This window comes from Dromaius novaehollandiae, chromosome 2 (assembly GCF_036370855.1).
Source record: "Dromaius novaehollandiae isolate bDroNov1 chromosome 2, bDroNov1.hap1, whole genome shotgun sequence".
Taxonomy (NCBI): domain Eukaryota; kingdom Metazoa; phylum Chordata; class Aves; order Casuariiformes; family Dromaiidae; genus Dromaius; species Dromaius novaehollandiae.
In genome coordinates this window covers 55,203,761-55,228,884 of record NC_088099.1, presented here as the reverse complement: position 1 = coordinate 55,228,884, position 25,124 = coordinate 55,203,761, and the positions used below count along the sequence as shown (strand labels likewise).

The 25,124-nt window shown below is 43.0% G+C and overlaps 1 protein-coding gene across 1 annotated transcript in view; it reads right to left on the bottom strand.

Moving 5' to 3' along the window:
* EEPD1 (endonuclease/exonuclease/phosphatase family domain containing 1) overlaps window positions 1–25,124 on the bottom strand; it is a 70,866-nt gene that overhangs the window by 32,554 nt on the left and 13,188 nt on the right. The window contains exon 3 of the mRNA XM_064506552.1: window positions 745–796. Within this exon, the coding sequence (XP_064362622.1) occupies window positions 745–796 (52 nt within the window). The remainder of the gene's footprint in view (window positions 1–744; window positions 797–25,124) is intronic.

The following is a 25,124-nucleotide window of genomic DNA, read 5'->3' as shown; positions in this document are numbered from 1 at the left end:
CTGTCTGTAATCCCAGCTGTCCTGCGGACAGTCGCTGGCCATCCCTGCTGGAGCTCCTGACCAACGGGTGAATGCAATGTAGGCCCTGGGGCACTGCTGCAAGGGATGGGCTACAGTAAGGGGTTTGGGTCAAGCACTATCTGCACCCCACTTGGACAAGGGGATAACATGAAGCCAAAATTTCTCTCCCCACGTACCTCTCAGCTCTCTGAAAAACGCACATACAATATAGGCCTGTATCTCCACAATACAGACCTGAGGAGAGCTCAGACTAACACAGACTATATACTCAGCTGATGTTGCTAGGACCTGTTTTGAGTAGCTAGCTGCTTCAATCCCTTCATCACTAAATTAAACCACATTTCCTTCCAAGGCACCTTCTGCTGTTCTCCTGAGCTGAGCGTCTAGGGCACTTTAAACACTCTTTCCTCTTCAGACATTCATCTTTGTCATTTCAAATCATCTACTTCTCCTTGCTGCTAGCAGTGAACTGATTTTGGGAAAGCTAATATGGACAGACTAGAGACAGCTTATTCCAAACCCACTGCAAAATCAGAAAACACCAAGAATAGGCAGTCAGCTTAGAAAAAACATTGTCCCCCTGACTTGAGGTACTATAAAGCTAAAAAGAGGTCCCATTTTATGCTATAGGATTTCCCATAAAGTTAGGAAGCCCTACTGACACAAGGGGCTTTAAGAGCTTTAAAATATTATTACTTTTGTATTAGATATATTTTTAAATACCTTTTCCAGCGCTTCTCTATCGACCAGCTCCTGTACAGCCAAAAGCTTGATACTGTCAGAAAAAAACACACCAGAAAAAAAAAATGAATCATTCCATTGCAAGCATTTCAGAAACACAAGTAGAAGAAGAAAACTTCAGTTCTGGTATATTTTCTCACTTTACAAAAAGTCTATAGATACACAAATACAAAAAAGTGCTCAAGATATAAACTAAAATGAGAGAGAGCAAGTGTTACTTTGGTTGCTTTGATATAGCTGTCTTAAATAGATTTTCTAGTTTCTGAGTTACAAGCATATCCAAATTCACCTTGGGGAGAAACTGCTTTCATCATTATACTTATGTACTTTAGATTAACACTGGAAGATCTTCTCATCCACAAACATAGAGAAAGAATCTAAGTATTTTCATCCCTGAAATCATTTTTTAGACAGCTTTGTTCTTCAATACCACCTGATTTCCATCAGTTTCACAACAGTTATTCCCGACTGTTTACAATATCATAGATGAGTTAGAGTAACTAAGACACAACTGAGCTCAAGAGATCTGAGGGAGGTAAGAAAGCAATACATGTAACTGTTTGAAAGTAGGGCAAAGAAACACTTACTAATAAATGCTGTTCTTGTACTGCCACTTTCTAATCAAAAACAGATTTTTTCACCTAGCAACTGTTTTCTAAGTTTACCTCCAGGAGCTAAATCCTCCTCAGTGCATTTCATTCACTTCAAAAAGACTTCAAGAGTTACTCAAGCAGGATTTGATCCTGTAAGACAGGCAACTCAGGTAAAATCATTGCTCAGTCAAGATATGCACTGAGAACCTTGTACAGTATCTGTGCTGTCATTATCAGTTTATTGAGAAATTAGAAGTTATCTATTCTCTTGTAACTTCATTCAGTTATTGGTATACATACGCAGCGCAAAGTCCAATGCCCTCCACCCTAAGGCATTTCAGGTAAAGATCCTGCTCTATCCCCTTGCTCTACCACCAAACTGCAGCCCTCACAGGACAGGTGGGACCCCAAATGGAGACGAAGGTCTAACAGACCAATTTTCCTTTACCAATTAAAATTAGGAGCATATTGGTGGGGGGATCAAGTATCAGTTACCCCTCTTTCCTTCAGTTATTGCAGATTTTAAAATCTATCCCATGCCAAATCAATTCAAGGCCAAACTCACCTCTTCAGTCTTTTGCAGGCAATACAAAACAACACTGGCTTTTTCACATACAGAGCTTGACAGACACCACTTAGTAAGAACGTGCCCTTTGCTGAAGCAGTGGAAAAGCACAGTTTGCATGCTGCCCATCGCTGGGGGACTTGCAATCAGTAACTCATGGCAGCTGCCTTGGCCGGAGAGCACAAGGACTCCACGTGCCTGCTTACAGAGCCGAGCAGCTCCAGCAGGGCGGCACGGCGAGAACTCAGCTCACCCCAACTTTAGCTCTCTACAGCTTCAGTGCCTAATGGAAACTCTTGTTTAGGTTTGCTGTATGGGCAAAGGAAAGAGAGAGGGACCTCAGTGCCATGGGGTGGTTCAACACTGCTTTTTGCTCATGGAGTAGACTGATCCTGCAACTCAAATTGCTGACCTTCCTTAGTCTTAAAACCAGTCACTTAATGTATTATCTATGGACACAAACAATTGCACTGCAGTGGAGGATCAAATGATGCATATAAATATTGTTTAAATGACTCTGATGATCGCAGAGAGGCACAGCAAAGAGCCAGCATAGTAAGACACTCATGTTCAATACCATATGAGTAGCTGATGTGGAAGTCTGCCGAAGGATATAATTTGCCACGCACTACAAGAAGTCTTACCTAGCCTTTCAAAACCTCAGAGCAATGTTGCATAATTCCTGAATGTCCACTGACATCTTATGCATTAATTATGTATGTCCATCCTGTAGCAGAAGCTGGCAAAACATAGCTTTAGTCATGTCTTCCCACTACATTACAATGCTTTCCATTAAGACTATTAACAACCTAACCTCTAAACACTAATGTGCTTTCACTTTAATGTACTTCTAATTTTCAGATGTCTTCAAAGTATCATAAAAAGGCTATATCCAATGAATTATAAAGTAAGCAGAGACCATATATTTTCAGTCCATAGGGCCTACTCTTATTCAGATGGAGAGAGCAGAGATGGTTCAGAAAACGACAGCAAAGTCAAGGAGAAAAAGTATTCCATTAAAGTACAACTACTACAGTAGCAAGGGCACATGATTTTCTGTCATGATTTGGTGAATACACTGCAGATGAGCGTTCTAGCAGAACTGGAAGGTACTTAGGGAAAGTACAATGCCAATACAAGGTATTTTGCTTAAATTTTGCTTGTAATTCCCTCAGAAAGCAAAATAAAAAAGGGGGGGGTGGAACTGAGCAAAAAAGGCACTTCCTTTTAAAAATACTGTAATACTGTGTGCAACCCTAAACTTCAGAAAGAACCCAGGTTGGTATGTTTTGGAGAATGAGGTTCTCCAAACAACATAAGCAGTAGCAATACAGCCACGATCAAGGCCTATCTCTGAATTCAGGGCTCACCTCTTTGGTTTTGGATGGCCAGCCTCTACTGCAGCTCACTTTGGAGAAACGCAGGGCAGGCGAGAGGGAGGAACACCAACACGCATGTGGAGGCGCTCAGGATGCTCTCATGACCAGCTGGGCTTCTGTAAAGACAGCCTCGAGCCCACGCAGCACCCTGCGAAAGCTAGCATTTTGCCATGCCCTTTCACAAGCGGCACACTAATGTGGTATTTATTATGCAAATTACTTTTGTCGTTTTCCTTTCGACACCAATAGCTGCCTGAGACTTTTAGAGCACTTTACCATTAAAAGGTAAAGGGTATCAGTTAAGGCTGCTGATGCTTTTACCAGTTTGCTGATTTATTTCTAGACCATTAGTTGTGGATTATCTGACCCTCAGTAGCTGCAGAAGAAAGAGGAAGCAGACTGCCACAATGCAAGTCCTGCTTTCATTAGACCTCATCATCTTATTGTACCAACCTACTCTCATTCCCTACTACACTATAGAGCCCACAACAATTCCTTCAACTGCCACGCTTTTATTTAAAACTGAGCATACTGAGTTAGACCAAAAAAGGTAACAAACCAGGGAGCAGGAATAATTTTATTTTATCCCATTTTATTTTCATGGATGCTGAACTCTTGTTCAGAGGTGAAGAACCTACACAAAATGTTTATGTTCTGCAAAGGTACTGCAAGGGCAGGGCCAGAAGCAAATCTGAATTCAACATTGTTATATAATTTGCAAGATGAAGCTCTTTTGTGGCCCATTTATTTGATGTTCAGTAAGAAAAAGATTTCCCTCTACTGTTCTAGACTTTAGACACTAGATGAGTGTTTTCCCAGTATTTTACTAAAGGCTCCTCTTTGTTTTCCACTCAGGTGGTACCTGGTATTCTTTCTGTATCAAAAGGAACTGGCAAAGGCAAATGTTAGTCTTCATGCAATCAGCCATAAGACGCTTTGTTCCTTGATGCACTATCAATAATGCTGTCTCTGCTCATTAGATTACAATCCACTACTCAGAAAATTGCTCTTTATAGCCAGACACTTACTGATTTTTTTTTTTTTAGGAATTCCAAGCAAAGTTTATATGTGTTACTCTGTGCAGTGTCAGCTTAGAAATGCAGCTTATTTCAAGGCTGCTGCTTTGGGGGTTTAACACTGGAAAAATGAAGCTGTTTATTTAGGCACCACATCAGCAAGCCTACAAACACTGAGAGCAGCATGTACCTTCCCATATGTTGTTTGTGGCTTATGTGTTAGCCAGGGATTTCAGAAGAGAAGGGACTATAGCTACTTAGTAATTGAGAGGGAGAAAAAAAAACTCTGATAAAGCAGAAATCCAAAGACAGTTATCAAAAGCCTAAGCTGAAGCCTAAACTCTTGCTCTCTGTACAATACTATGTTTATGTACCCTGTTTATATACCCTGTTGTCATTTATTTTATCCTTCCCTGGAGCATGTGAACACTAGCTCATGAATAAAGTTACAGAAAAACATTTACTGAAGAATCCTTCTGGTTGTGGGAGCACCTGCTCTATTTCACCAGTGTTAAAGTATGCTGTTAATAAATTTGTACTGCACATAACTATGCCTGCATGATGAAAAATGCCCTGGTTATATCTGAAACTATGTTAAAAATACTTACTGACTCAATTACTTCCTTAGTACATTTAAGCAAAGCTACTGAAATTAATATCCTTCCACCCCAAGCACACTCAAGATACTTTACTGGTACTTCTGCTACTTTAAAGTATGCAGCAATCACCATGAGGAACCCTCCTACAGCAGTAAAAATACACAAACATGAAGTGCTGTCAAGGAAACCCATGACTGTGGGTGATGCATGGAGCTCTCCCTCCAAGGGAATTCCTTTGAGTTCGCAGAAGATTAGTCACAGTGCTGAGCTAGAGCTACAGACCACTTCTACTCCTTAGGTTAGCTTTACAATCCTTCCTAAAAATCTTCTACTTAAGAGCAGGCAGTACTGGGTATCCTCTCTCTGATCCCATGTACCCCACTGCAGGAATAATTAAAGGCTCCTTAGCTCCCTTTTGCAATACTGCCAACTTGTTGACTGGGGATTAGGCCCCTTGCTGGTTGGGGACCTGAGCCATCATCTCATTGCATTTGCACTGAACTTTATTTCCCAGCTTGAGTTTGTGCTGCCTACAAATCCCATGTGCTTTTGCAAAAAGGTGATGTCAGGGTCTTCCTAAGAACCACCCCAGGCTCTTCTGCCTGCCAAACATTGAACCTACAGCTCTGCAGCAAGGCAGACGGTAGATGGGAGCTGCTGAGCCAGGCAGGTCCACAGAGCATAGAAATGCAGAATATGCTTGGTGTTTTCATCTGAGAGGCTGAGCTTCCAGTTGAGTGCAGAAGCTGGTACTTTCAGGAAGAAGTGAGGAAAACACGAAGGATAAGCTTGGTGAGCAGAGAGTCGGAGAAGCATTTAAACAAACCCTCGCACCCATCGCAGGGCTCCACAGAAGCAGCTGGGTGCTGCAACGCAGGATGGCTGCGGTGGGGAAGGGAAAGCGGCAAGACGCGGGCTGCAAGGTGCCCTTCCCAGGACCTGCACCTCAGCTCTCTGCACCGCACACCATCACTGCGTGGGGAGTCTCCAGGCATGCCCGTGCAGCCAGATTTACTACAGCTTGGCGTTGCTTCTCCTTTTCCGCAGCCAGCCTCCATAATCGGCCTGGAACAGCAGCACCTACCGCACAGACGGTGCAGACTGCCCCCGCGTCGCAGGGCTCTTACAGGACGCAGCACCGAGCCCAGGCAGTCATTTCTGCTTTCCACACCAGCCCGTTTAGTGTGAACTGAGAACTGACCTCAATTCACTTTGCAAGTTTATAAATCTTTGCCCAGGGCCTGACTTTTTCTGGAAACTTCAGGCTTTCTCTTAGTCAGCGCATAAGCCCGACTATAGGTAACAACGTGAAGAAACGCCATTTGATTTGATTTCTCTCAGCTTTCCAGCGCCTTCCTCAGCGTACAGCTGTACCCAATCACACTCCATCCAGAAGCACAGGCATTATTACAAGTGGCCTGTGCAAAAAGCACTCAAACACAAACAAACAATTCTTTTAAGCGTTATTAAAGCATTCCCACCACCTTCCCTTGGAGTCCATAAACTTCTCCCTTCTGCTCATGAGATAAAATTCCATAACCACGTGATGGCCCACGGTGACATTTTAAGGACGACTTACATACCCACGAGTAGATTATAGGTGTTCATAATGGAAGTGTTTGACGACAGACTTCTGTTGGGATTAATTAATATAAAAAAATAGGACAAAGACCCCTTGGGTCTTTGTCAAACCCATATGCTCAAATCCTTTTGCTCAAATCCGTGCGGTAAAGTTGTTTTCACAGACCTGCACAAACTGACCTCACTCACTCATCAGTTCCACTCCAAGAGAGGCGCATGAAACTTTAGAGTTACAAAAGAAAAAAAAAAGGTGAAAAGCCCAGCTCAGCTGTGCTAACGGCCCCCAATACCCCCAGGACAGTGGGTCCTGGGGCACTCCAGCTCAGCAGACCCGCTCCCGCCTGCAGTCCCCAGGCCTGACTTCGGTCCCCAGCTCCCCGCTGAACGGCACGGCTCCGTTTCAGCACCATGCGGATCACAGTCCACAGCCCCAGCTTTTTCTTCGGTGTTTGCCAGACGTCAGAGTGAATAACGTTAAGGGTGATCGCTGGTTATGGGCTGCAGAAGCGGCTGTCGCGGTTACGTGCTTACTGCGGGGGTTGTAAAATGAAGGCACGTCCCCCACTGCAGCCAGCTGTTGACAGTATGATGTTAGGAACTGTGATTAACTGTTTTTTAATTGTTTGGAATGCAGACAGAAGCTCAGGCACCAGGCATATGCTTCTTCAGTAAATAAATGGAGGGTGGGAAAAGATAACAGCCGAGAAATGACATACACAGCAAGGCACGTATCCTGCTTCTTAAGCCACTATTTTTTTTTAAAAAAAAAAGCTGCTGCTGACATATTTGAAGTCGTCTCTTGCTGCTGCTGTCTACTGAAATGTGAGGCTTAGCTGTCAGCTCTGCTGTTCTGGCGATGACTGTCGTACGCAAAGGTAAGCGGAAGAGCTGCGATGCAAACGCTGCTCACAGGAAAGCGGTGCTTGAGGACCCGGCTGCTGCCGAGCCCCCGGGCACGCCAGAAAGGGCAGTTCTGCTTACTGCGGTGAGATGACCGAGAAACAAGCATCTGGCCTCAGGAATTGCAAAGCAATCTGTGCTGCTCCTTCCTCAGAGCTGACAATGCCAATATAGGCAATAGCCAACGTAAACACGGTGCCTCTAGACTATGGTAAAATAGTTACCATTGACATGTACATTAATACACTGTGAAAAACCTCTCTCACATTTGCTAGCATGTCCAATTTATAAAGTTTCCTTTTCCTCCATGAGATTTGGTTCAGTCAAAAACAGCAGAAACAAAAGCAGACAGAAGAAAGAAGAAAGCATGCTTACGACGACTTTCTTCCAGATAAACTTGCCTGCATCTACCCATATGAGGTCTGACAAGGAAGTAAAATCAGTTTTGCCTTTTCCACTAAAAGCATCTGTATCTTCTCAATCACTCCTTAAACGGAGGGAAAAAATGTGTCTGCTGCCACATCTAGTTGCTGCTGGGACCCACCAGAGAGCTTATGAAGCACGCTAACAGGCTTGGATGGGAATACCGTGCCATACTGCTTTGGGACTAGCTGCCAGTTAATGACACAACAAAACGATTTGGAAGATTCTCAGGAACAATCTATCTATAATAAGTAGAAATTAGGATAAAACAGGGGAACGACGTTTGCTTAAAGGAAAAAAAATATCTATTGCAGTTTACTTAAAGCTACTCTTTGCAGTTTCTTAGTTTGGATGAAAGCAGCTGTTCTGCAGTATCTAGTCATCCCTGATGTGCCTGCACAAAGGTTTTAAAACAAAAAACACATCAAGGCTCTGCAGCTGGGAACTGAACCAGGAATAAATGGAAATGCAGAGAAGTTGAAATCCATCAAGCAAATTGCTGGTGTAACACAGGCTGGACAAATACTGTTCCCTCAATGTTTGCATTCATGGATCCTATTACATTATGTGAGTGACTGGAGTATTTGTTATGGAGAGAAAGGGAACTGTAATGGAACTAAGAGAGGGAAAAACATGAAATGTGGATGGCTAGTACTGAGCGTTAAAGGAGGAAACAGCAACATTACCCAAGCTAACAGACAGGAGGCAAATGAAATAGTTTACTTCCTTCTTTTCCTATTTCAGTGGTTCGCTGGGTCCAGTGCTGCTCTCTCGACCCTCTCCCCCTTCCAACAGAGGCGCAGCGTGCAGCTCCCTCCTTGCAATGCTCTTTCTTACCCCTGTGGTAAAGCAGAGGAGGACCTTCATTTTGCTGCACCTACCAACTTGGTATCAAGGGTCTGATTTATGCTTAACTGAGACTGTGGTTTCTGCACAGCTGGATCACTGCAGTAGCAGAACGATGATTTGTAAACCCTAGGCTCTGCGTATTCCCACTGCATGAGCCTGAAACCGAAAAGTGAGGTTGCGAGTACAACAAACTCCTTCCAAGCACTCCGGAAGGGAGTCAGACATGCTCACAAAATGACTTAAAGCACAACAGGCAATAGAAGGCATGAACGCCAAACATGATGAGACCGAGAGGTCTTCTTCTACATCCCCTTGTGATCATGTCCCAAGTCCTTTCTACAGGGCAATATTCATGCTTCTCTGCCTATGGACACTTATGCCAGTAAGCAGAATACATCACATCACACCTTACAGGGAGGAGAAGAAGGAGCTCTGGATGCATTAACACCAAGGCAGGATGGCCAATTTATGATCCAAGCTACCGAAGAAAACCTCATGTGCCCAGAAGTCCATCTCTATTTCTAGTGAAAACAATAGGGGTCAGAAAATATATTACTATTCCCTGTAGTGTGATGTACAATAAAGTCAAGATTTAAAGGCAAGTGCAGCACTAGGGTTCAGGGTGAAATGAAGAGGGGAGCTGCTCAAAACTCCCAGGCTCTCCGTGATTTAAAGAATGCTAATTTCTGTAAAAAAATAGCCATCTGGAGATCTGTCCATCTAATCAGAGAGGCATCTTCTGAGTTGTGAGGCACTGGTGCTCCACAGGGCACGTAGGTAAGTTCTGGGCTCTTCTATCAGAGAGGAATAAGGGCAGCAAGGAAATGTCATATTCACCTCCTTCTCCACATACAGGATCGTATCTCAGAAATAATTATTTCCTTTTTCAGGAAATAAGGAAGGAGACTGGACACCCTTTATTCATTTCCTCTTGCATAAGATCTGCCTTTCTGAAGATTCCCTTCAACTTTTAAACCAGAGGAAGTTACAGCAGGAGCGTCATTCTGGGTGCACACAGCGTGTGCACGTGTGCGTGCGTGCGTGTAAAAGCTCTGCTTCCGTTCGTCATCATGTTTGCACAGATTTGCTATCTCACTCCCATCTGGGATGCAGAGTACTGAAGACATGAGCCCAGTGCTAACTGCGCTTCCTAGAAACACTTCTCTTTGCTAAGTTGCAGGCCTTCCAGGGGCCTTTCTTTTCTTGGCCTCCTTTTCTCCTCCTCTTCTTTCCCTCTCTGCAAATGGGTGCGATGGCAAGACAACGGCACCTGTTATATGAGTAAATGTTGTGGCAGACTTCCAAGGACCTCCAAAGAACTGCTGGTATTAAGGGCTCAGAGACATCACACTTGACCGAATAGGACCAAAACTGATTCCTGAGATGGAGAGGTATCACACAAATGGCTCAGGAGGATCAATCTCTCTTAACTCATTATTTGTTGATTTTTTTAAATTTTAAAATAGATTTTATAATAGACTAGTCAGCTTAAAATAACCCCCAAATTCCCAAATGCGTGAGATCAAAGCAGTGAAAGCCTAAGATTGCTAGTAATATAATGATTATAGAGTAGTAGCCAAAAGAATAAAGAACAAGCAGTCAGATACATATATTAAATTATATTGAATCCAGCAATATTGTCTGCATACATCTCCTAACAGGGATCAGATATAGCTAAAGACATTGCAGGTTAACTTCCACCATCGTTCAAAACTTTGGGACAGGCAACCCAGGAAGCAAGTTTCTCTGCGACTGCTTCCACCTATTGCTTAACTGATTATTCCCGTGCTAAAGAATTCACTATATGAAAAATCAGGCAGCGCAAAAGAATACTATTGCAAGTGGAAGAAACTGATGGCAGTTATATTTACTCAAAAAAAATACCCCAAAGTTGTTTCAGCTCCTTTTTTCCAACTCACTTCTCAGAGGAGGCATCAAAAGAGTTGCCTGCATTAAAAATGGGCTGTAGGGGAGAGGCTTTGGGTTTTGTTTGTACTGTGACAAAAGATATTTCCCCTATCTCATATTGTACTTATTATATTTAGCGAAGAATAGTAGCATCTCCCTTGAGACTGATTCACCATAGGTCCAAAGGTTTTGCAATTAGCGAAAACACTCTGTATAATGTTCATGGTCCTAGGATTTTTTATTCTTTCCAAAGCAAGTCCATTTCCTTAGAATTCTGCAGAAAGATGGAGGCTTACAAAGGCTGTTGTGCTTGTGGCACCATTAGTTTCTTCTGAGTCATTTAAACTGGACATGAGCAAGTTATTTAACTAGTACTGAATTATTAAAGTCTGTCCAACAAAGCGAGGAGACCAAGATTTAGCAGAAAAAAATAGAAGCTCATAAAATCAAAGGTGACTTAGAGCTTCCAAATATAGGCATTATATTATATTGTAAGTGGTCTCTGGCATTTGGCTCTTTTTCTGGATTTTCTGAATCATTCGTTTCTCGGGTAGTGCTTCATAGCTCCAGAATTGGCACCTTTTCCAATCCAATCCTGCCTTACTGCAGCAACGGAAAAACTAACTTCTCCTTAATTAAATCAAATTGGCATGTTTGAGAAAGGGCACAACACTACACTATCATTCTGCCATGAAGAACAAAGCTATTAATAAAATTATGGGGGTTTGGGAGGAAAAGCAATTAACAGGGAATAGTTGAAGAATTTACTTTTGTGTCCTTGAAAAATAAACTTAAACTTGGGCAGCAATAAAATGTGAATTAAAATCATTTGCTTCCCTTATTTCCTAAGGTGTGTGAACCAAATGCTTTAAACATCTATGTTAAAACTCCTATTGTCCCTTTATTCACTCTCAGAAACTTGATGCAATATTACCTTGTCATACATGCACATCCTCGTCTCAGAGAAATGGGTTTGCCCATTTAAAATCTTACAAAAGAATACACTGGAAGCCAGTTTATTTTGTTAAATAAGGCCCCAAGAACAATGCTGTAGTTTGGTGGTACAAGAACCAGAATCAGATGGTGGTATCGGAATGCCAGGAAAAATTAGTCTGGTGTTGCAAAAAGAGTATTGGAGTCTTCTAGTTGAATCTGAATATAGAACCTCAAAGTCCTTTATAATATGCTTGTAACAAAGAGACTGACCCTCAGAAATTGGCTCCTACCTTTAACAGGCTGGCAGAGCTCCATAGCAATTGCATGTTTCATATGAGCATCTTATCAACAAGACTTTATGCCAAAGCAGAATTAAGTGGTGGAGAAGGTGAAACACAGGGGTAAGAACAGAAGAACATGCACAAGAGGTGCTCAGAGAGGCGCTACAAAATTGTTGAGGAGAGGCTTTGCGACAAGGGGAGAGAAGCAGCAGAGAAATCAAGAGCAGCGCTTTGGTCAAGTGTACTTTACCACCTTCTCATAAGCAGCTTATATTGCCTTATCAATTCACCAAAGAGATTTCTAGAGAAAGCATTAAATAAAATGAATCATTAGAGCAGGTAGAGAATAAAGCAGAAAATGTGTTAAGAGATGGTCTGTACACTTTAAGGACTTCTCATTGGATGCTAAAAGCCAGCCCATGTTTAGGGAGGAGCTCAAGAAGCTCTTGAAGAACCCAGTGCTGCAGTGCCTTGCAAGAGCAAAGCGCCGGTGTCCAGGACCCAGAAGTCTTCGTCCACCCCAATAATTTTTTCCCTCCATCCAAAATGTGTATGTTACACTGGAAGCCATTTTAACTGCTTCAGTCACTTTAAGGAAAAGAACAGTAAGATACAGGAATAAATGATAATAACGGTGTTCATTCAGGAGGTACTCCAAAAGATATGTAGGTGTGGGTGGATATGCCTGAAGATTGCAAAATCATCATTACTGCTCGCTAGTGCTAGCATCCAGCAGACATTTAAAGCAGAAAAATACAAATATAAATTGAAGTATTTCTCAGTCTTGGCTAACTTGATTGCTCCTGTTTTCAGCACAGTCATCAACCACACAGGATACAGATCTGACCAGGAAGGGTCTCATCCAGAGCTTATGTCAGATTTGATTAAGGCAGATAAACATGGATCTGACTGGTGCAGGCTTAAAACTGCCTCACAGAGCTCTGGCTAACAGAGGCATGAGAACAGAATTCAGCACACTTACATACAAACACACATGGCCCACAAGCTGCACATACTGCCCTGATGCTTATTGGCTTCAGGCAGTAACATATCTACCATTCACTTTTTTTCTACTGCATCCCAGAAAATTCCTAAAAACTATGCATGCTAGAGAGAAGAAACCCCTGTGAACTGAATCCTGGACATCAGCATTCAGGAGTACTACAGAATCACTAACACAGAAGTGTTGGTCACAAGGGACCTTTGGAAATGATCTAGTCCAGAAGCCTACGCAACACGGGACTATCACAAGATCAGCTGTGGCTTTACCTAGCTGAGTCTTGAAAACTTCCAGAAATGGAGACTCTACAGCCTCTCCAGATAGCTTATTCCAGTGCTGCAGCAACTTCTAAGGAAGTTTTTTCTCCTATCTGATCTGAAGGTCTTGAGCCAGCTGATTGCCCGCCTGTATTGAAGCATGGCATTATTTCACTGGCACTGCAGAGCTCTGCACTTCTTGTTGAGTTTCATGAGGCTTCTGTTGGCCCAGCCAAGTTTCTCCAGGTCACTCTGGATTGAAGGGCTACCATCTGTCATGGCAGCCACTCCCCCAAATTACATACCGGTGTAGAGCATAATAATGCATTATCCATCTTAAGGGATAATTTATATTACTCTATGTAGCAATTAAATACTGCAACAGTGATCTTTGCTGAGCATAGGAATAGGTTTATCTGACCAGGGAGATGGGTCAAGTAATGTACGATTTCATCTGAAAATGTCCTGTGCCAGAGTCTTTGGAGGACAGAGAGAGATATGTAGTGGAAGGGCCAAGCAGCTTCTCTGCTTTTATTCCCCTCATCTCGCATAACTGGGTGTTACCACTGTCACTGGTGGTTCCCAAGCTTTCTGGACTGCGAACTGCTGCCAAGACTGAAAATGTTTTTCAAGGAAGATTGTGTACCCTTGTGAAACTTTTGACTGAAAATACTACAGAAGGGATGTCTCATGTACCCTGAAACCATAGCAATGTGAGTCACATTTCAGGAACAAGGGATATAATCCTTTATCTCACCTTCTGTTTAGCTCTTAACCAGTATGATATTTTGTGACATGGGCTTATTAATGTGCAATGTTAAAAATTCTCTCTTGAAGCAGACACAGTTGAGGCTTTTTCCCCCGTTCTAATATATACTTAAAAAATACCACAGTCAACTTATTTTACATGCACTTACCACAGCAGTCTTTTTTGTTCTAGCATCTTATGACTTTGAAATCAGAATGTAACTCAGTTAAGGAACCTCATTAAAAAGATCTATTTCTCTCTTTTACAGTACTGATCCAAACCAGAAGTTTATAACATGGAAGATATCATGGAAAGTTTTAAATTGTGGAATACTTACACATGGAGTAATAAGTTTCAATCAAAAGTGTCATACATATGGACCCATGATCAGATTAAGCAGATAGCAATAACAGGTGCCATTATGAAAGCTGATGAAACGTCTTTCAGTCAACAACTGCAAAAACCACCGTGAGCTGCGGGACACATAGTAAAGGCTTTCCTGCTGCTGAGGATTGTACACAGGAGCCAACATTTCACAGGTAGTTTTTACTTAGTCAAAATGAAAAGTGAGTCTCTACCCAATTTCAAACAGTGCCATCAAACCGAAGCGTCCTAAGCCTTGAGGCTAATGGCCAGAATAGCAATGAAACCAGTACTGCATGTAGTTTCTAGAACAATTTATGCTAGTTCAAGGGCATCAGTCATGACCTTCCCACCTCTTTATGACAAATACAACTGCTGCATTTGTCCCAGTAATAAAAAACTAAATGCTTAGCAGTGTCAGTCTCCAAGCGATCTGAGCTGATAAGCTATCACACTGCAGAAGGAATCACGCAGAGCGGCTGGACTTTATCGGAAGAGTTTGGCAGCCTAGCAACCAAACGAAACACAACGCTGTCCGCACGTCTGGTTCCCAAAGCCGGGATCGCAGCCTTGCTGTCGACTTCCACTTGCCTGGAATGAGCATGCTGACGGAGATCCATCTCCCAAGGCAGGCAGGAGAACTGATCAGAAAGCGTCTGAATCCCACGCCAAAGGCAGTCATCTCGCACACCTCTCCCTAAGCCACTTTTCTGCCACAGAAGCAGCTTTTCCATCAGGATATTTTAAAGTTAGAGTCTTCATGGTAGCATTTATCATAACAACAACCATAATGATGCCTTGGCTATCATTTGTAGGTCTGCATGTGCTTTACAAAGAAGGAAGTGGCATTTTCCCTAAACACGTACAAATGGACAGCCAGGGCATAGTCAGACTGTCTCTTGCAACTGTAAATAAAATGGTTTACGCTGTCACCACTCCCACTCAATAAACCACATGCAGCAGCTGTTTAAGGCAAGCCAAGTCACTTCATAGACACGAAGCACCCAGATTAACCTGGATCAGCTCAGGGTGCTGAGGCAGAGTAATGAACACCTAGAGGGAGCATCTAGCTCCTAAGTGATGCTGGAAACATGCCTGAAGTTGCAGAGAACTGAAATCACTCATCCAATATCACATCAGAGATGGAGATGGCGTAGAGCTGTGGTGGCTACAATCCCAGGCCGTAGCCTTGTCCTCTGAGACCACCTCACTTTTTAATGCCTCATTTAAAGATTTTACAGTGCATGAAAGCATAAGCATTATATAAGTGCTAATTATAGCATAACTGGCTCTGACTTCAGATTTAAGGAAAACCTTAATGCATTATTTACTGCTTTAGCATTTACTTTTTCCCATTTGGATTTGGTTGCTCTGACTTTTATAACAGTCCCTCCCTTTCCCTCCCCCATGTTTTTGACATGGCTAAAGAGTTCCTGGCTATAACTTTGATTAGAGTTTGAGGACACAGATGATGGTTTGCGGAAGATTACCTGGGATGGTGGGGACAGGGGGAATAAGTAAATAAAAAAAATCAATCAAACAATCGGAAGCCCACAGGGTCTTTATCAGTGCTCAGAAATGGGGAACATGGAACTGAAAACCTAGCCATCGTTGTTCATTACTTTGCAAAATAAGTCTAGTAGGAGCAGGTCTATTGTGCTGTGTAGGTTTGGGTAACATTCAGCATATGCATGAGCAGAGCTGGGTTAGAAGCCCAGGGCAGCAACAGGAAGTGTCTCCCTTCCAGCAAGACTCATCCAGCAGCAGAAATTTTAGGCTGCTTTTCTCTAAGTGTGTCAAATAAATCCCCAGACACTAAACAGCTACAGCATACTCTTAAAAGGTCATGCACTGGTTATAAATAAATAAATACATAACTAAAAATCTTAACAAAAACAGCACCTGAGGAAGCAGCAGGCTGGGAGGAGAGAAACGGACACTGGTTTCATCAGACAGCTATCATTAAACACAGATGCCTGTGAATTGCCACAGGGGAGCAAACCCATGCAGCGTCCTCAGTACATACGCACATAACCAGTTACTACAGAAAGAATTATAAAAATGACCATTACAGATATTAAGCAGGTAGGTGTCTATGGGGGAATTTTCTTTAACCAGTTTTAGTGGATGGTTCAGGCTCTGAAGCAAGGAGAAATTGTCATATCTGCTTCACCAGGAGTGTAATAAGGGATGAAAAACATGATTGTGCCATGTCAGCTCTGTCACCAAAGGTTTTCTTTTAGCCAACACAGCTGAACTTAAAAAAAAAACCCAAAAATCCCTCTAATTTTAAAAGCTTGGGAGGAGGGGTGGGGAAAAAAAAATCTTTTTAAAGCCTTTCAATGAGCCATAAAAAGGAGGTTTTATTAAATAAAAGATTCTTGTCATCTTCCTCTTTGCACTACTCATGCTGCATATTGCAAATATTTAAGGTGCTTTGCCTCTGAGTGAATTCAGCCTGCCATGAACTCTGGGCACAGTGAACTTGCTGAACTGAAGTAACCCTGGGCAGGCACGGATCCAGCCAGACATCTTAGGGGTTACTAGGATTCATATTTAAAGAAGAGAAACACTCTCTATCTCCAATAAAAATGAAAATTGCTAAAGGCAGATGTCTCAGCATGCTTAAATTCAATAGGATATTACGTGGTCGCAATTGCATTGCCACAGGATTTAATAAGAGGAAGTTCTCTTATCTCCTTTGGTTAGGCAAAAAAAAAAAAAAGCAAACACACACATGTCTCTTCAGCTTTGCAGAGAAGAGACAAAAATAGCTCCCACCACACAACCTCTGTATTACAGTAAGCAAGAGAGGGGGGAAAAAAAAAGAAAAAGCCTGACATTATGCAAGTAGTAGTGTAAGAAAGGTTAATAGAGTTTACTGGACTTCTAATGGGAGATCACTATAGCATTTTTCCACAGCCTGTTTGCATGAAATGCATTTCATTTGTTTTCTTATTCACTCCTCCATCACTGAATTCAAGGCTTCTACCTGCAGTCCATTTTCATTTAGGAGCCAGCTCACAATTCTCCTCACCATTTACTTTGACCAAGCAGAACATCTGCATGCAGGTGTGCAGTGCTTACAAGGGGACTGAAGCCTTTAGACACTCTAACCCATTAATTCCACAAACCAAGAAAAGTCTCCACAGCTTTAAAACAAAGTATGTCAGCAGGGTTTCCATCAGCCAGTTGCCCAACAAAACTGCCTTCTGCCTCTTCGTCATTGCTGGAAACAGTCTTAGCCATCTCCAGAATCGTGTGTCCCTTTCCAGGCACTCCAAAGTCACCCCCCATCTGGGCTATTTTAGACGATGTTGGGAAAGCCAGTTCCAGACACCTGGAGCCCTTCCAAAAAACACCCTAGGCTTTACATTGGGAACATCCAGCTTTACACCCTGGAAGGCCATGAAGAGGTGGCTACACTTAAGCTCTGCAGGAGCATTGTGACCGGACTGCTTTTGCAACCAGAACACCTGGAGAGAAACAAAACCTCCCTGCCTTATCCTGAGGAGAGAGAGCCCCCGCAGCAGTGTTTCAGGTGGCACCCCGTGCTCATGCCAGGTTGGCGGCTGGTCGAGCGTGGTGACAACGGAGCCGAGGCATCTCAGACTTCGTGGTGGCAGCAGTGCCCTGACGCAGGCTGTAAGCGAGGAGGAGGAAGGAGAGGGCCAGCCTAAGCCAATGCTCCTTGGAGAATATGGTGATAACTTTGTCATACAACAGACTGGGCTCTGACCCTTTGGGTGTTCACCAATTTTTCATCAGTTTAAACAATCAAATGTTATTCCGGTGGCAATGCTGCTGTGGCATATATGCAACCCTCCCCTCCCCAAAAGCCTTAAGCCACAGAATGCCAAGTAAAAGACCAGCCATGTCAGGAATCCTGAAAAAAGCAACAATGCCAGTGGTCACAAGCACACGTTACTTCACTGAAGACAAAGAGCTGAGGGCAAGATTGCAATTTGACATCTTATTCTGACAAAGGTCACCGTGAAGCACCACTATCCTCAGGGAAAGAAGCTCAGAAAAAAAGAAAGAGGGAGTCCTGAAGGAGTGGAGGGAGATGATTGGTTCCTGGATGCCACTGGAGGGCAGAGCCAGTCTATTATCTCATCCGTAGGGTGCACAGCAAGGCGAGGAAGGTAGGCTCCCCAGTCACATGTGAGCCTGAGCATCACTGCCCGACTCAGCGTCGCTCATTCGAATGCATGTGTAGCGCCACAGGAAAACAAGGAAAGCGGTACCTTTGGGAGGGAAGGCTACCAAGAGGCAGTAGCTGTCCCTTCTTTTAGGGGAATATGAGGATGAGATGACAAAATACGCGACAGCTTACAACAAAAATCACAATGGAAAAGCGCTAAAGACAGCCTTCCTGTAAAAGCAGGGTGAAACACCTCAGAAAGGAGCATTTCAGATTTTCCTTTTCCTCTTACAAGAGAAGAGCAAAAATAGGTCAGACAAAAAGCTTTACTTCAGGACTGAAGCACAAGTTAATAGCCAGGATGAACAGATGAAACAACGCATGGAAAGAGGATAAGCGGTCATTGAAGTATATCTTCTGCCTGAATGCTTCTTCCTTCGTTACCAAGTGCCAGCTCCGGGTTGGGTGGCACAGTCCCCTCTCTCCCCAGAGCCCCAAATGACTCGGTAAGAACACTACAAAACCTGCTGCCCTCCCACAGACCGAAGTCTGGCAGTTCACGCAGGAACAGTGGACACACACAAAGAGTTATTGCTAAATTGTGTACCTTCTGCCTACGCAGAGAAACCTGGGTTATTTGACACGAGACGTACTCCACTAGTTTGTGCAAAACAGAGACAACTCAGCTTTCCCCAGCCTTGTAAGAAGCCATTATCTACGCGTATTCAGGGTTTTGGTGGAATTTGTGCTCAGTCATACAACACTCGACTCCATGTTGTCCTGCCACACAGGAAGAAAGTCAGAGCTGAGGAGACCATCTCCTATAATGAGCAAGCAGCAATGACGTGTGGGCGCAAATCTGAAGGTAGCGTGCAATGGGAGCTTGGTAACAGCATGAGGTGAGCCAACACTTTGTTGGGAAGGAAAACGCTGCTATGAAGCATGAGTCAACGTTGCCACAGACAACCTCACCGCCAGCTCTGCACTGAAGAAATCTCTCACGTGGCATGCAAACCACATGATTTCCTAAGTGAGAAGAGCAAGGTTGTTGGGCTGTTGCTTCCCCCCCCTCCATCCCAAGACAGAACAATGCTCTGAAGCACTCCTTCAAGAAAGGAAAAACCCATCCTGTCTACAGGACGTGAAAGGCAAAGGGGATGTGGGTTAACCAGGGGATGTGCACTCACACACCTCTCTGCCGGGTCCTTGAAGTTGTAGCAGGGTGCAGGCTAAAGCTCGTGGCAGGCAACAGTAGATCTTCCAGCAACTTAAGTGGCTCTGGCTGCCAAAGATCCTACATGCACTCATTTTAGCTTTCCTGTCTTTGGGCAGAATGCAGCATTTTCCATTCCACAGAGCACAGCCATGAAGGATGAACTCGAAAGATTTCTGCTTATGGATCACAGAAGTCTGCAGGATTTTTGAACATATCTCCAAGTTAGTCCTGTTATTTTTTTGAGTCTATCTTAATGATTTTTGAACTTTCAGAATTGACAATACTTGAAAATTAGGCCCTGCAAAGAGGACCTCCACATCTATATGCCACCTATTCAGCAATCCCATCCCAGTCAGCCAGTCACTATTTATGGATAAAGCCATTTATAGGTTCTAACAATTAGAAGGAGACACCCTCAAAACTATCCACTTGTGCATTTTAGCGCCTCTCTCACTTTGTGCACCACAGGCCACAGCTTTAATCCTTCCCCCACCTTCTCTCTCCTCAAATCAATTCCTTCAGCATTCCAAACACTCACAGCTAATAATACCAGAACGGGTAGCATGGGAAACAGTGAACACAAGCACCGTCTGGTGTACCGGGAGAAATTTTAACCTCAGCTCCTGATGACCAGCTGAAGGTAAGAAAAGTTGAAATAATTTATCCAGGATAAATTCCCTTTTCATCCTGTGTCTGTTTTGTCTCCTTAAGCCTGTGAATGTTGCAAGAACTGTACCAACTAATCTGGAACAGTACCTTTGCGCTCTGGTTTTGGGTGGGTTGAACTCAGGGCCACTGTCTTATAAATAATATAGTCCAAACTTCTAAGGCCAAATTCCTGCATAAAGCAATGTACATTTAAAGACAGCAGCATACATATAAATTCATTACCTCGTCCTCTCTCTCATTGTACCTGGGTTTGGGAAAGAAAGGGCTGGTTCAATACAAGCACTCCCATCGCTATTCTAGTAACTCGCTTTACCTCCTCTGAATACCTGCACACAGACAAAAAGAAATAGCAAACCAGCAGCAAACCGTCCATGAGTGATTACAGCAGGGTCAAGGGGGAAGCGTCATTTCTCCATGCTGAAAATCGGAAAGCCTGCAGTGTTAAACATTTGTGCTTCTTGATGGCAGGCCAGCAAGGAGATAAATTGAGCAGTGCCATGAGCCAGCCCTGGTGGCTAAGCCTCATTGCTAGAATACGCGGGAGCCAACCACTCGTACCACCGTCACACCATATAACCGCGCTCTGCCTTGGCTCATAGCTAATTCAGGGTTACATTATTCCCATGAACTGCTGCTTGTGTTTCGGCACAGACAGCAAACAACACAACATGCTAGCCTCCATAAAAAACATATTCTGGAAGGGGGAAGGGATTAGGAAGAAACAATGTCAGAGTGTCTTCAGGGAGCTGGAAGCAATCCCAGCTTCAAACTTTACAATGACACACAGGAAGAAGTTTTGAAAGCTTCCCAGTCAAACAGTACCCCTGTGTGCCAGGCTCGGAGATGTCTGCACATAAGACTGGCCTTTAAAGCATAAGGACGTAAGAGCAGTGCAGTGCCCTGCACACAGACAGTCCCTGTGAATGCAAAGAACAGGGGCCTGAGCTTAGCTTTTTCCTGGCTTTCAGAGCTAATTGTGTTGTCCAGATTCTTAACCTTATTTAGGACAGAGGCTTCAATACAACACCGTCTTAGAAACACAGGTCTTCTGTGGCAATGAGAAAGCCTGCTTGGCCAGAACCACAGCTCTCCAAATACTAAAGTTGAAGTGCGATCATATTTTAGAAAGGGACAACAGGAGGATATAGCGTTTTATGAGCTGTGCTGTGCTCCGCACAGCAGTGCAAAATTACACCTCACGCAGCTTTGTACATGCTTTCCATGTTTTGTAAAGAGCTCCATGGTGGATAAAGTAGCTCTTAGCAAACTACGTGCATGACATGAAACAGAATCACGTGGATGCTTGTAAAGATGTTCCCTGTAGCTTTACCCGCTGTCCTGCCAGCCATGGCGATACTGTGCCTGACCCAGCTCAGCTGTGTCCCAGATCACATTCTTCTCCAGACTTAACTGGTGATAACCCCACAAAAAACGGGCAACGAAATGGCGAAGATGACAATACGGACACCCCTAGTGAGCACAAGCTGAGAATATTGCATACTAAGTGCTAATAACTATTTTATTGGATTCTATATCGGACTTTAACTCCTCTACCATCCAAGCTACATTGCTAGCAGAAAGCAATATAAACAGGGCTCTCGTGATTCTTCTCAACAGTACTTATGCAGCTGCAGCCCTATGAAGGACATGAAGCAGAAATTATAACCATTTTACAGCACTGTTCTCATTCCCATTTCTTGGCTAGTCTGAGGATAATCTAATCATTGCTCTATAGAAAGCATTTCAGATCATTTAAGATGTGTGATTCGTGCAAGTTTTATTGGCATGACTGCCTCCTGAAGTTGAATCATAAAAGTATTCTGTAAAAGCAATCAGACTAATGATTTAATACCTAGAGACAACAGTAGAGTAGTAAAATATCAGGCGTATCACCTCACTCATAAGAAGAAATGACAGTATGGAAAACAGGATGTAAAAATAGGGTGACAAGGAAAAAGAAATATGCAGAAATGATTGACTCAAGGGGGCAGAAACAGGGAATAAGCAAGCTGTACAAAGATGCCATGTTCAGCAGTATTTTCCCAAATCTAAATGCATTTCCCTGCTGGAGTTCAGGTGGCAATAAAAGGAGGAAGGTTGCAATGATTCTTGCTTTATTCTATTCATTCATGACCTCACTGGAAATCTGCATGGGACTCAGGCCTAGCAACATACACTTAGAGGCAAATTATTTTTATGTGGGGCAGTGAAGGAGGGTTGCTGCCAGCAGACCCAGCCTCCTTGATAGGAGAGCTCAGAGTGCCAACAGTGGTCAGACCATGTTTCTGTAAGCTGCCTGAGAAGGCACATGGTCAACCATGTCCCTCCCATCCTCACTCCTTATCTAGCCAGGGTAGCCAGAGTCTCAGCTGGTATAAATAGGCATAGCCCAACCCAGAAGGAGACAAAAAAATTGTACTAGCTGAGAAAGCTCTACCAGTCCTAACAATATCCCCAGAGAAAAGCATGGCGTATGCTCAGAGAAGATTTAAGAAAAAATTCCCTAGATCTAGTCTTGCTTGGCATCAACAGGAGCTTAACTGCCAAGTTAGTGGGAGCAAGTTCAGGAACTGATGCAGCCTCATGGAAGTCTCGTCTTGCAATGCATTTTAACGGGTCAGAAAAGATCTAAGGCAGAAGAATCACTCCAGCTAAATCCTGAGAAAAAAATCTGTCTTCTCCACAAGCTCCAAGATTAAGGGAAAGAAATTCATCTAGACTCAGTGTGTGCACAGAAAGAAGGGGATAAGTGCATGGACAAAGGAGAACAAAGTTTCACGTGAAGGAGGAGGAGGAATACACACTAAACAAGTGAAAAGAGATGTCTTGGCACAGAAGTGATTCCCCTGCTTTATGCTGACCTCTTCACAGACCCCAAACTACTTCTTAATACACCTCGCTGTAATACCATGACTCTCTGCTAGCAACAGGCTCAAGTTCATTATTTCGAAGTTTTCAAATGACTCAAAGCAACATTTATTTCACAACCTATAGCAGTAGAACATGAGGGGCAAGCACTAAAATTACAAAGTATGCAGTGAATCTTCCTCATTAGGATGATTTTTGGATTTGGCAGCATTTCCGGGAGCATCTCAGTTCTGAGGAGCAAGTCTGGAAGGTACAACTGGAATCACGCACTGCAAATAATAAAAACAGAAGCAAAAAGCTCTATGTTTTCTCTGAAGAGTGGATTCAAGTCACTCTAAGACCTTGTGTTCCTGGATAACATGAAATTGCCATGCAGCAATTAAACGTATGAGCAAAGTTTATGGACAACACTGGGTCAAGTCTTTAGATTATAATCATCCTGTAACTCATGAGCAGGAAAAGTATCCCCTAATAAACAGAATGACAACATAAACCTCTGGCAAATCTCTCCTCCAGGAGAAATAAAACCTCAGGCTGTCATGTTCCTAAAAATATATATATATATATATTTATATATATAAAAATCACACTTGCATGCCAACTAAGACAGTACTCACATTTAGTACCAATCTGACCAGAGATGCCAAACAGTCCCCTAAAATGTACCATTCAGTGTTTTTAAAACTGGGGCACAAAGAGTCTTGCATGGACAACTCAGGCCTTCTCCTACAAATAACAGGATTTAGGCTGCATACTAAAGGCAGAAGATACCACCATAACAAAGTTGACATTCCTTCAGTAGTTTCTAATTTTAAGAGACATTCTTAATAGTATTCTGTGTTCAAGAGCTGCTAGACAAAACAGTTTTCTTGATACAAATTCAACAGTTTTTCCTCATAAAGATAACATCTCAAGATATTATCTTTAGGAAAATAAGATGTGTACGGAACAGGAATTGTAAACTGTCACTCCAGCATGCATCAGTAGAACACAACTAGAGAGGTCCAGCTGAAGAGAACAGAAAATGCTGAGTGCTGCTGAACTCCTAATGTACATACAAACGCTTTTTAAACAATCACTCTTGAAAATTAAAAAAAAGAAAAAGTCCAACACATCAGGAAGTTAACACTGTATTTTTCTGTGAAGCTTTAAGGACATTTGAGGAAAAAATCAAAAACATAAGGACATTTTTCCTTTAGGTTTTCCTAAAGCAGTGGTAAAAGGGCCTCCTCTGTTTGCAACAACTCATAACACCCTCTGAACTAAAAGGCAAAGCTGCATTCTTCAAATTGTTTTTGCCAGAAACATGAGGTATCTTAAAAGGGACTGATTTTCAAAGTGCCTGGCAGAGGCTTCAGCAGAGGAGAAAGAAATGCTGCAGCACATCTTGGAAGCAGAAGACAATGTTAGGATGATTTTTGGAGAGAGGATCATGGATGATCAAAGGAAAGCCCTTGACCTGGTAGGAAGGTGGGAAATGATACAATTCAACCCTAATGGCTTGAAACCCAAGGCTTGATGGGAACACACTTGCAATAATTGGAAGCGCTAAAGGTGCGGCAAGACCAGTAATGAGGACAGCTTGTTTAAAAGCCAAGGGAAGCCAGTGAAAAGACTACTTCAGTAGGACTGGAGAGAGGATGAGGAAGGGGGTCACGTTTGTGTTAGATCGAACTTTGAAGTTCCGGTCCAAGATAGAGGTGATCCTTGGTAAGACAATTTCCTTTCACCTTATGGATAACCAATACACAGTAATCTACACATTACAGCCCATCATCTTACATTCAGTTCCATTTTGCTGAATTTGGGTGCACAGATGTGAAATTTAAAGATCCACCATCATTCTTGCACACAGCTGCTTAGAAAAGCCACTTTACTTTAAGCAAAAAAATCCAAAATGAAACTGTGAGCTTCTTGCAACAGGAAGTGAAGCGAATGAAACCACAGTAAAATCCAAATGCTCTTGGTTCAAAAAAAGAAATAGGAAACACTCACACTTAGAGGTGGCTATTGCTTGTGCATTAAAACCTTTGCAATGTTTCCAGAATTTTTACTGCCAACAGCTCT